This window comes from Salmo trutta, chromosome 30, assembly GCF_901001165.1.
Source record: "Salmo trutta chromosome 30, fSalTru1.1, whole genome shotgun sequence".
In the NCBI taxonomy this organism is placed as follows: Eukaryota; Metazoa; Chordata; class Actinopteri; order Salmoniformes; family Salmonidae; genus Salmo; species Salmo trutta.
In genome coordinates this window covers 21078597-21091495 of record NC_042986.1, presented here as the reverse complement: position 1 = coordinate 21091495, position 12899 = coordinate 21078597, and the positions used below count along the sequence as shown (strand labels likewise).

The 12899-nt window shown below is 44.7% G+C and overlaps 1 protein-coding gene across 1 annotated transcript; it reads left to right on the top strand.

Annotated features, from left to right (window-relative positions):
* The first annotated feature begins 215 nt into the window (after positions 1-215).
* LOC115168219 (von Willebrand factor A domain-containing protein 1) lies at positions 216-11173 on the top strand. The gene is made up of 6 exons (XM_029723276.1): positions 216-675; positions 2981-3538; positions 4426-4758; positions 8382-8666; positions 8855-9136; positions 9551-11173. Exons 1-6 carry the CDS (start codon positions 591-593, stop codon positions 9577-9579), a joined length of 1572 nt encoding a protein of 523 aa, XP_029579136.1. The 5' UTR covers positions 216-590; the 3' UTR covers positions 9580-11173.
* Positions 11174-12899: the final 1726 nt, after the last annotated feature.

Below are 12899 nucleotides of genomic sequence, written 5' to 3'. Positions count from 1 at the left end.
AATCCAGATAATTAACCGTCGGTTAATTTCAAAACGTAAAGTTACAATTCTTATTTAAGTAACATAACATTCTTATTTATGTTGTTTTACATTTTCAAGACTCTTCACTTTTTGCATGATTGACTACTCGCCATAAAATGTAAAGATAACCTTTATGAGAAAATGGGCACCTTTCCAGAGCAATGACGTTTGGCGAGAGCTCTCTTGAGCTTCTTGCTATTCGAAGTCTCTTGAAAGACTGGAAAGAAAGACGATTGAACACTGGAAAGGGAGGACCTGGACACGGGACTGGAGTCAGGGCGAAGAACCGACTTGAACACTCACGCCCTAGTTCGCTCAAGGCGCCTTTTACCTCACAAACTCACGAGAATAAAATGTTCCAGAAAAACAGAAACAAACTGGAAAAGTCTGAGTGAAAGTGAGGATTTGTGAAGTTCCAATCTTTTTATAGTCTATTAGTAGCTCGAATGTAAGGCTGATTACCATTTCACTTGGAGCGACGGTCCAGGCAATGGACACTTTTTTGGAGGAAGCCCTTTCGATATCGTCATAATTCTTTATACTGGAATTGATCGCAATTAACCCTTGCAATGAAAGGTCGGATTTTATTTACTTGCATGCTGGTTTGCGTGTTCCTGTGGTCGTCCAGCGGTCAAAACTCTGCACCAGAAGCAGGTGAGCTTTGCAGGTGATGGTCTGGTGGTGAGGTGTGGTGGGTGGATGTTATAGCCTAGTTCTACATGACTGACAGACTAGGGAGGAGAGGTACAGTCAGAGTATCTCCAAATGGTGTTATTAGATTGGCACAATAATTTGATCGATTATAACACAACATCTAATCGATTATAACACCATAATAATTACTGAATGATTGTTACAACCATGCATGTGTTAGCTAGAGCTCATAACCATAGTGGTGAAAACTGAACTTGGTGGTGAGTCAATTCAATCTGTCAGTGGTCTGTTTTTATGACTCAGTGTAAGGATACAATGTACAGAACATTACACTTCTCACACCCTCTTCCATTTATAGACATGCTTTGACTAAGATAGTCTAATTACTTTCTATGCATCGCACTCAAACATAGAAATGCTTTTAATTCTAAGGACTGGCTGAGAAGCACATTTTATTCAGGTTTAATCTCCTGTTATGATTTATTTTGATCCTACATACTGATGTTTTTTCATTTTTATTTATTTAACCTTTATTTAACTAGACAAGTCAGTTAAGAACAAATTCGTATTTAAAATGACCGCCTACCCCGGCCAAACCCTAACCCGGACAACGCTGGGCCAATTGTGCGCCGCCCTATTGGACTCCCAATCATGGCCGGTTGTGATACAGCCTGGTGATATAACCACATCATGTTTTAGAATCAAGAAGAGCTGCGGATGAGGCCTTTTCTATCACATCTGGGCTGTCAATCTGAAGTACACACCTGTGTGTGTGTGTGTGTGTGTGAGAGCTTCCATGCATGTGTGAAAAAGGTCTAAAGCGTTAGTCAGTTACTCCCATGCTCATCAAGGTTCTGGGGCTTCATAATTACATTCAGTGTGTAACCATTAATATATTAGTCAAACTTGTTCATGGTGTACTGTAAACCTAATACTGCGATAAAGCTAATACTGTACAAAGCAAATATTTTGTTTACAATAAATAGGCATGACCAGAGAGACACATACATACATAAGTACAGTTTACAGGAGCTTTAACCTGGAGGCCACTAAGGCAGCTGGAGGAGTACAAAGTCCAAACAAGAAGACCGATGTAGAGAATTCTTTAGGAAGCAAAAGAGTGAAAGAGAGAAAGGCAGAGTGTTTTCATTCACTGCAATTTGTCCTTCAACACTACACTCTTGTCAGTACAACCGCCACAGATCGAGCGTCAAATTAAAGCTTGAAGAAATTCACTTTTAAGGGCCCAAAGAAAATCGTGCATTTCAAAAGTACACATAGCTGGACAACGAACTTAGCATGTCTATCTCTTTCTTTCTCTCTCTCTTTCTCTCTCTTTCTCTCTCCCTCACTCTTTCTGCTCTGAGCACATATGCTACTACTGCACATTCTTCCTCTTCTCTCAAATGGAACTGCAAAAACACACCTCCCCTTACCCACTCTCTCTTCTTTCTTTCTGTCTCTCTCTCTCTCTCTCTCTCTCTCTCTATCCCCACCTCCAACCTAACCCCTCCTTATACCACCAATACCCAGTAGCTCCTACTGTTCTCCCCCTAACCCCCGCTCCCTTAAATGAGAAGCCATGCTTCGTGCTACTGTTACGAAATATGGAAAATTGGCAAAATCTGGAATATTTTGCCTAGTCTTCCTAAATGTTGTGACAGCATCTTTCATCCGTCCTTCATCCGCCCTACTCTGATCTATCTCACTTCATCCCTATTTTTTGTTTGTTTTGATCTGGTCTAATTTCTGTAATTACTTGTTTCTCACTCCTCCACTAATTTGTGAGTGTGTGTGTATGCATGCATGCATGCATGCACACTCACACTGAACAGGGAGGGACCACTGGAAAAAGTTAAGGGAGGGAGAAGGAATCAGAGGGAGAGAGAAAAGAGAGAGAAAGTTGGAATTGGTAGTGGGTTTTTCCACAGATGCTCCACACCGTCTCAGTTTGCTCTAGGATTGTACTGTACATATCCCTGTAAATGTGTGTGGCTATGAGTTTGCCACTTCTCTATGGGAAGTTTGTGGGTTAACTAACTATAGCACTATGTTTCCCTGTTTCCCACATACACTTATTATAAGCACTATGCTTATAGAAATTCACCCACCATGAAGTGGGGGGAAGAGACAGACTGAGAAGGTGTAAATATTGCTACATTTAAACTCTGGGTGCATATAATTCTCATTCATTTTCACATATTATTAGCATGATAATCTGTAGCCATAGCATATCCATATTCTTCTATAGCTGTAAAAATCTACTGAATGTGTGTCCACCACCTGTAACCTCCTCTCCTCTCAGTGTTGAACTGCTGTGAGGGTGATGTCCTCTTCCTATTGGACTCCTCGGGCAGCGTCTCATCCTATGACTACTCCCGCATGCTGGGCTTTCTGTCCGAGCTCCTCCTTCCCTTCTCATTGGGCGAGGACCAGGTGAGAGTGAGCCTTCTGCAGGTGGGCACCCAACCCCGCCTTGAGTTTGGTTTTGACAGCTACAATAGCCAAACTGGCCTACAGGGGGCGCTGGGGAACACCAAGCCTCTGAGGGGCGACACCAACACAGAGGAGGCCCTCAGGATGGCCAAGGACTGGGTGCTGAAGCCCGGGGGTAGTGCGGGGGCCAGGGAAGAACTCCCCAGAGTTCTAGTGTGGCTGACGGATGGGGTAAAGCCGGGTGATGTGATTGGACCAATGGAGAAGCTGAGAGAGGAGGGCGTGGCCGTTCTGGTGATCTCCACGGGCCACGGGAACTACCAGGTGCTGCGGCAGGTGGTCACCCCTCCTGTGGAGTCACACCTGTACTTTGTGGACATCGACGATATGAGTATCATCACTGAGGACCTGAGGGATGCCATTATTGGTGAGTGCGTGTGGGGTTCTGTGTGTGTCCAATTTGATTCCACAATTGACTGCAACTAACATGGACCTGACACCTTCTTTTGAGCTCAACTATAAACTGCGCTGCTGTACAAGTCCATGTCTCTGTGCTACTCCTTTATCACATACCCACTCCTAGAGACAGTGTTTTTTAGACTGTAATGAGAGAGGGGGGACTATTAATAAAGACATTATTCAACCCAGCCCCCTCTACCGTGCCCCCCTACGGTGCCAGACAGATATATATATAGACAAGACGGTATTTTTCTGGTCAGATAGGGTAACAGTCATATCGACACATAGGCACTTCCAGTAAACATATGTAGCTCTAAGACATGATGCATAGTGATGGGCGGACGCAGAGTGTAAATACAGTTTGTTTACGACACAGAAGGAGAATCCAGGGTCCCTTTAGCAAGTGCCTGAGGTTCCTGTCCGCTGATACTGAAACCTGAATACTGGTTTGCTATTTGTTACAGTGGTATCCTCCAGAACTGGTTTGTCTATTTCGTGGGTTTTTATGGCACAAGTTGTGAATGCATTGGAGAACCCACAGTTTGTCTGTCTGTCTGTCTGAGCTCCTCTCTCTTACTGGCGTGTCCTCCATTCCTTATCCCTTTCCTCCCTCTCTTTTTTGCCATCTTGTTCTGGTTATCCAAGTATGAATGTTTACCAGTGAGAGAAAGGAATCTGCACACTGTGATAATATGGTATGGTACCACCATCGTTCCAATATACATTTCCATTCATTCCATTCCAGCCATTACAATGAGCACATCCTCTGATTTAAAGTGAAACGAGTCTCCACTGGAGGTGTATATTGCACCAGTGGTTCAGTCCTTTGGTCTCAGTCTGTCTCTTCTCTAACAGAGATCCTCCGGGCTGAACGGCTCCAGGTGCGAGACGTGTCCACAGACAGCGCCATGCTGCAGTGGCGACCGGTTCTGGCCGGTTTGACCGGTTACTATGAGATCCGGTTTGGACCGGCTCCCAGTCTAGGAGTGAGCGAAAGAGTAGCAGGGGGGCCTGGTACCAGCTCCAGTACCAGTGGTAGTCAGTACCAACGACTGACCCGGCCAGGGGACTCCAGCACGGCCAGGCTGATGGGCCTGAAACCAGACACCACATACATGGCCACACTGACTCCGAAGTCCAACCTACAGGTGCTCAACCCCCTCTCTGTCACCTTCACCACTAAGCCAGGTAAGAGGAGGTGGCACATTTACAACATTTACATTGTTACAATTAACAATGTTGACTTGGAGTGTGATGTCTTCAGGGTTGTGTCCAGCATGGGCCTGACACTGTATATCGAAAATTCTTGAAGATGGAATCCGCAGTAGGGGAACGGCACCACTGTCCGACGCACGACCGTTGTTATTGTTTTTGTTTTGTTGACAAAGTCGAGCTGGGGAAGCTTGTGCCTCGTGGTAAAATTAGTACATGTGCTGCTGTTCTATCGCACTTGCAATGATGTCAGACGGAAAAAAACTGTTCGTTTATAGTATCTTCTTTGTTGTTGTAATATCAGAAACGGATGTGGCAGTTCCACCGTTAAGGATTCCAGCTTTCACTTCCACTTTAGAATAAAATCACATTGTAAATCACCATATTATATATATTTTAATATTATATTATTATATACAGTTGAAGTCGGAAGTTTACATGCACTTAGGTTGGAGTCATTAAAACTATACTGCTCAAAAAAAAGGGAACACTTAAACAACACATCCTAGATCTGAATGAAAGAAATAATCTTATTAAATACTTTTTTCTTTACATAGTTGAATGTGCTGACAACAAAATCACACAAAAATAATCAATGGAAATCCAATTTATCAACCCATAGAGGTCTGGATTTCGCGTCACATTCAAAATTAAAGTGGAAAACCACACTACAGGCTGATCCAACTTTGATGTAATGTCCTTAAAACAAGTCAAAATTAGGCTCAGTAGTGTGTGTGGCCTCCACGTGCCTGTATGACCTCCCTCCAATGCCTGGGCATGCTTCTGATGAGGTGGCAGATGGTCTCCTGAGGGATCTCCTCCCAGACCTGGACTAAAGCATCCGCCAACTCCTGGACAGTCTGTGGTGCAACGTGGCGTTGGTGGATGGAGCGAGACATGATGTCCCAGATGTGCTCAATTGGATTCAGGTCTGGGGAACGGGCGGGCCAGTCCATAGTATCAATGCCTTCCTCTTGCAGGAACTGCTGACACACTCCAGCCACATGAGGTCTAGCATTGTCTTGCATTAGGAGGAACCCAGGGCCAACCGCACCAGCATATGGTCTCACAAGGGGTCTGAGGATCTCATCTCGGTACCTAATGGCAGTCAGGCTACCTCTGGCGAGCACATGGAGGGCTGTGCGGCCCCCCCAAAGAAATGCCACCCCACACCACTGACCCACCGCCAAACCGGTCATGTTGGAGGATGTTGCAGGCAGCAGAACGTTCTCCATGGCGTCTCCAGACTCTGTCACGTCTGTCACATGTGCTCAGTGTGAACCTGCTTTCATCTGTGAAGAGCACAGGGCGCCAGTGGCGAATTTGCCAATCTTGGTGTTCTCTGGCAAATGCCAAACGTCCTGCATGGTGTTGGGCTGTAAGCACAACCCCCACCTGTGGACGTCGGGCCCTCATACCACCCTCATGGAGTCTGTTTCTGACCGTTTGAGCAGACACATGCACATTTGTGGCCTGCTGGAGGTCATTTTGCAGGGCTCTGGCAGTGCTCCTTCTGCTCCTCCTTGCACAAAGGCGGAGGTAGCGGTCCTGCTGCTGGGTTGTTGCCCTCCTACGGCCTCCTCCACGTCTCCTGATGTACTGGCCTGTCTCCTGGTAGCGCCTCCATGCTCTGGACACTACGCTGACAGACACAGCAAACCTTCTTGCCACAGCTCGCATTGATGTGCCATCCTGGATGAGCTGCACTACCTGAGCCACTTGTGTGGGTTGTAGACTCCGTCTCATGCTACCACTAGAGTGAAAGCACCGCCAGCATTCAAAAGTGACCAAAACATCAGCCAGGAAGCATAGGAACTGAGAAGTGGTCTGTGGTCACCACCTGCAGAACCACTCCTTTATTGGGGGTGTCTTGCTAATTGCCTATAATTTCCACCTGTTGTCTATTCCATTTGCACAACAGCATGTGAAATTTATTGTCAATCAGTGTTGCTTCCTAAGTGGACAGTTTGATTTCACAGAAGTGTGATTGACTTGGAGTTACATTGTGTTGTTTAAGTGTTCCCTTTATTTTTTTGAGCAGTGTAGTTTTTCAACCACTCCACAAATTTCTTGTCAACAAACTATAGTTTTGTCAAGTCCATTAGGACATCTACTTTGTGCATGACACACGTCATTTTTCCAACAATTGTTTACAGACAGATTATTTCACTTATAATTCACTGTATCACAATTCCAGTGGGTCAGAAGTTTACTACACTATGTTGACTGTGCCTTTAAACAGCTTGGAAAATTCCAGAAAAGGATGTCATGGCTCTAGAAGCTTCTGATAGGCTAATTGACATAATTTGAGTCAATTGGAGGTGTACCTGTGGATGTATTTCAAGGCCTACCTTCAAACTCAGTGCCTCTTTGCTTGACATCATGGGAAAATCAAAAGGAATCAGCCAAGACCTCAGAAAAATAATTGTGGACCTCCACAAGTCTGGTTCATCATTGGGAGCAATTTCCAAACGCCTGAAGGTACCACGTTCATCTGTACAAACAATAGTACGCTAGTATAAACACCATGGGACCACGCAGCCATCATACCGCTCAGGAAGGAGACGCGTTCTGTCTCCTAGAGATGAACGTACTTTGGTATGAAAAGTGCAAATCAATCCCAGAACAAGAGCAAAGGACCTTGTGAAGATGCTGGAGGAAACAGGTACAAAAGTATCTATATCCACAGTAAACCGAGTCCTAAATCGACATAACCTGAAAGGCTGCTCAGCACAGAAGAAGCCACTGCTCCAAAGCCGCCATAAAAAAGCCAGACTACGATTTGCAACTGCACATGGGGACAAAGATTGTACTTTTTGGAGAAATGTCCTCTGGTCTGATGAAACAAAAATCGAACTGTTTGGCTTGCAAGCTGAAGAACACCATCTCAACAGTGAAGCACGGGGGTGGCAGCATCATGTTGTGAGGGTGCTTTGCTGTAGGAGGGTCTGGTGCACCTCACAAAATAGATGGCATCAGAGGAAGGAAAATCATGTGGATATATTGAAGCAACATCTCAAGACATCAGTCAAGAAGTTAAAGCTTGGTCACAAATGGGTCTTCCAAATGGACAATGACCCCAAGCACACTTCCAAAGTTGTGGCAAAATGGCTTAAAGACAGCAAAGTCAAGGTATTGGAGTGGCCATCACAAAGCCCTGACCTCAATCTTATAGAAAGTTTGTGGGCAGAACTGAAAACGTGTGTGCGAGCAAGGAGGCCTACAAACCTGACTCAGTTACACCAGCTCTGTCAGGAGGAATGGGCCAAAATTCACCCAACTTATTGTGGGAAGCTTGTGGAAGGCTACCTAAAACGTTTGACCCAAGTTAAGCAATTTAAAGGCAATGCTACCAAATACTAATTGAGTGTATGTAAACTTCTGACCCACTGGAAATGTGATGAAAGAAATAAAAGCTGAAATAAATCATTCTCTCTGCTATTATTCTGACATTTCACATTCTTAAAATAAAGTTGTGATCCTAACTGACCTAAGACAGGGAATCTTTACTAGGATTAAATGTCAGGAATTGTGAAAATGAGTTTAAATGTGTTTGGCTAAGGTGTATGTAAACTTCCGACTTCAACTGTATCACTTAGTCTCCTCAGAGGTGTTGAGCCCGGCTGTGGTGATGGTGTCTGAATCAGGGGCCAACAGTGTGAGGGTGAGCTGGGGTCCTCTGCAGCCGGAGTCTGTCCAGAGCTTCCAGGTGGAGTACATGGCCCTGCCGGGGGGGAAGCTCCACATGACTACTGTGGGCCAAGGGCAGAACTCCACCGTGCTGACCAACCTCCAGCCAGACACCCAGTACCTGGTCACCGTGAGCGCACGGCACTCTTCCGGCCGGGAGAGGGCCATGTCTGTCAAAGTGTGCACTGAGGAGGGTAAGGAGCATAGAGCATTGAGGATATATTCTTAGGCACAGATGCAGAATGGTATTAGCCTCAAAGCTTAAACTGAAGTTTTAAAAGGGGGAAATGCAAAATTGACTATTATACTCGACATAGAATTGTATAAATGCAGCACATAGGCCTTATTCTCTCCCTCTCTCCCTCCCTTCATCCCTTCTCAGTGAGGCCGGCTCTAGCAGACCTGCAGCTGACCACGGTGGGCAGTGACTCTGTGCAGGTGGACTGGAAAGCCAGCGTGGACGGCCTCAGGGGCTACTGGCTCACCTGGGAGGGACAGGGCATCCACGGCTCTACCCCCGCCCCGCGCTCCTCCCTCTACTTGCCTTCCAACTCACTGTCCACGCGCCTCACACACCTGCCCCCCGCTACCCGAGTGTGTGTGTCGCCCATCTACCGGACGGCACGCGGGGAGGGCCTCTGCTGCATGGCCCAGTTTCATTCAGGTAAGAGGACAGGATGCTGCCATTTTGAATAAGGAAGTGAACCCTTTCAGCACTGCTGGTTGGGGTCAGTTAATTTCAGTTGTGTTGAGTTGGTCAATTGGAGCGGACATGGAATTTTTTAGGGCATTTCTAAAGGGATCCTAGAATTGGCACTTTTGAGTGCACCCAAGCCAAGTTTTGAATAGCAATCTGAAGAGGAGCAGTAGCCTATTTTTTGCCGACATTACAACAATGATGTCACCAAAACTTCTGATAAGATTTGGGAAACAACTGTCTGACCCAAAAGTAACCACACCAAAAATGTGTGGTTGTGCCAACTGGGGTTTCCATAACAACTAGCTAACACTCTTGGCTTACTACTGGGAAGGTCTGGTATGAGATTTTCACATGTGTCTGTTTCTTTCTGCCTTTCAGATGCATCGGTTTGGGGCCACAGATCATAACATTGCTGAGCTCAACAGGCACTATACCAAGGATGGAGGGATGAAGAAGAGAGAAGAACAATACATCTGAACTTGCATCCCTCCTTCAGTTCATTCTCTCCTTTCTGGACAAGACACAAGGCCTTTGGCTTACAAAGCACTGTCTAATAGATACTGATACGATAGATAGATAGATAGATAGATAGATAGATAGATAGATAGATAGATAGATAGATAGATAGATAGATAGATAGATAGGCTTGCTGTACTATAAAGATCTTGCTCTATTAGTAAGCACCCTAACTGAGTTGGGTTGCTATCTCCAGCGATATAGACATCTTGATTTTCACATTTACTTTGCATTGCCTAAAACCTGTAATCACACTGTAAACATGTTTGTTTTAGATATAAGATGTAGAGAGTGGCCAAGCATATCAGTCTAGATCAAGGTCATTCTGCTTGACGGTATTATGCATAATGTAGTTTTAATCAACAAGACCCACTGGGCACAGACGTGTTGATTTACATTTGGTGATTTACTAACTTGAATTCAACAGAAAATGTCACCATGTCATTGGATTTAGGTTAAAGGTTGGGTGAAAAAAATATTAAATTCCCTTACATTGATGACTTTTTGCAAATCCAAATCCAGTTTTCCATGTTGATTCAACATCGTCTCATACATTTTTGATGTTGTTGAAATGACGTGGAAACAACGTTGATTCAACCAGTTTTTGCCCAGTGGGGAGGAATGTAATTTTAACACATTTTTCTAGGTTCTACAATACACAAGGAGCAACCATGTTTGCAAAATAATCTGAATATTTCCCAAAGCACCCACTCGTAATATTTTAGAAATACTTAATGCATGTGTGTGCCAACTCAATGTAGACTTTAATTGAAGGGTAAATGGACACAGAATCCTTAATAACAGAGAGGAACCCCTCTAAACCAATGAAAAATCAGATTCTCTACATGGCTGCACTGATAAAACCACAGACAAGATGTTCTACCAGTGAGATGTTGCAGATGTTTTTCCATAAAGGATCAATCTGATATTTTCCAGGATTGTTTTGACCCATCACTACCAAGACTAATACATGGAGGACTTACATTGGATGATGTTGTATGTTCAGTGATACAGGTTGGCATAGATCTGCAGAGGAAATAGAAGAATTCTTCTACCAAATTCATTGGACCACATTCATACTGTAGGTGTAATGTTTCTACATCATTTCAACAACAAAAAATCTAAGTGATGTCGTTCAATCAACGTGGAAAACTGATTGGATTTGCAAAAAGTCATCAACGTAAGGAAATTCCGTCTCTTTTTCACCCAACTTTTAACTTAAATCCAATGACATGGTGACATTTTATGTTGATTTCACATTGACTTCATGTTGACAACTCAACCAAATGTAAATGAAAAATAGACGTTGAACTGACATCTGTGCCTTGCGGTGGCTCTGTTATCAGCTGGTTTCTGCTGCCTCCCTGTGGAAGTTGTACTGATGTGTTTTAGATCATTTTTAGATGGGTTCAATGTTGTTTTTTTCATATTCAATACATTGAGAGTTGTTCATCACAATATTAAATTAACTAGTTTTACAACACAGCGGATTTTCATTGAGAATTATCATGCATATCCAAAGTGATTACAGGTCTAATACAATGTATTTGTTTGGTAATTTTTATTTTCACTCCTAACTAACTGCATCACATTTTTTTTGCGTTAACATTAACTGCATTAACTTCCAGAACTGCCTCTTAGTGCCTAGTATTGATGGATGGTGTTGGGTTGTTGCAGTCACCTCTCACAGTGGTACATCAGTTAAAGCACAGGGACTGAATGACTGACTATTTATTGAGGATCAGGATGCTAATTAGAGGAATTAATTGAGGAAGGGTTGATTTCAAAAGGGATTGTAGAAATGATGATGAATATGAAACAGATGGATGCCCTGCCTTTGCTGATTGGCAAGGAAAAGCTGGAAATAGAGGTTGTCAAAGGGTTAGTCTTATTTCAATGGTCTTCATAAGCTGCCCCAGAAAGCCACTCTTTTTTGGGAGAGGTGGTCCCCTGTAAGACATTCTATCAAATCAAATCAAATCAAATGTATTTATATAGCCCTTTGTACATCAGCTGAAATCTCAAAGTGCTGTACAGAAACCCAGCCTAAAACCCCAAACAGCAAGCAATGCATGTGAAAGAAGCACGGTGGCTGGGAAAAACTCCCTAGGAAAAACTCCTGAGAAAGGCCAATAACCTAGGAAGAAACCTAGAGAGGAACCAGGCTATGAGGGGTGGCCAGTCCTCTTCTGGCTGTGCCGGGTGGATATTATAACAGAACATGGTCAAGATGTTAAAATGTTCGTAAATGACCAGCATGGTCAAATAATAATAATCATAGTAATTGTCGAGGGTGCAACAAGCACGTCCGGTGAACAGGTCAGGGTTCCGTAGCCGCAGGCAGAACAGTTGAAACTGGAGCAGCAGCATGGCCAGGTGGACTGGGGACAGCAAGGAGTCATCATGCCAGGTAGTCCTGAGGCATGGTCCTAGGGCTCAGGTCCTCCGAGAGAAAGAAAGAAAGAGAGAAAGAGAGAATTAGAGAGAGCATATTTACATTCACACAGGACACCGGATAAGACAAGAGAATACTCCAGATGTAACAGACTGACCCTAGCCCCCCGACACATAAACTACTGCAGCATAAATACTGGAGGCTGAGACAGGAGGGATCAGAAGACACTGTGGCCCCATCCGATGATACCCCCGGACAGGGCCAAACAGGCAGGATATAACCCCACCCACTTTGCCAAAGCACAGCCCCCACACCACTAGAGGGATATCTACAACCACCAACTTACCGTCCGAAGACAAGGCCGAGTATAGCCCACAAAGATCTCCGCCACGGCACAACCCAAGGGGGGGCGCCAACCCAGACAGGAAGACCACGTCAGTGGCTCAACCTACTCAAGTGACGCACCCCTCCCATGGACGGCATGGAAGAACACCAGTAAGTCAGTGACTCAGCCCCTGTAAAAGGGTTAGAGGCAGAGAATCCCAGTGGGAAGAGGGGAACCGACAAGGCAGAGACAGCAAGGGCGGTTCGTTGCTCCAGCCTTTCCGTTCACCTTCACACTCCTGGGCCAGACTATACTTAATCATAGGACCTACTGAAGAGATAAGTCTTCAGTAAAGACTTAAAGGTTGAGACTGAGTCTGCGTCTCTCACATGGGTAGGCAGACCATTCCATAAAAATGGAGCTCTATAGGAGAAAGCCCTACCTCCAGCCGTTTGCTTAGAAATTCTAGGGACAATTAGGAGGCCTGCGTC

Excerpts from the sequence above, each read along its gene's own strand:
- LOC115168219 (XM_029723276.1), top strand. The coding sequence starts at position 591 with ATGAAAGGTCGGATTTTATTTACTTGCATGCTGGTTTGCGTGTTCCTG. Across the intron at positions 676-2,980 it reads AAACTCTGCACCAGAAGCAG|TGTTGAACTGCTGTGAGGGT; the intron begins GTGAGCTTTGCA and ends CTCTCCTCTCAG. Across the intron at positions 4,759-8,381 it reads CACCTTCACCACTAAGCCAG|TCTCCTCAGAGGTGTTGAGC; the intron begins GTAAGAGGAGGT and ends TGTATCACTTAG.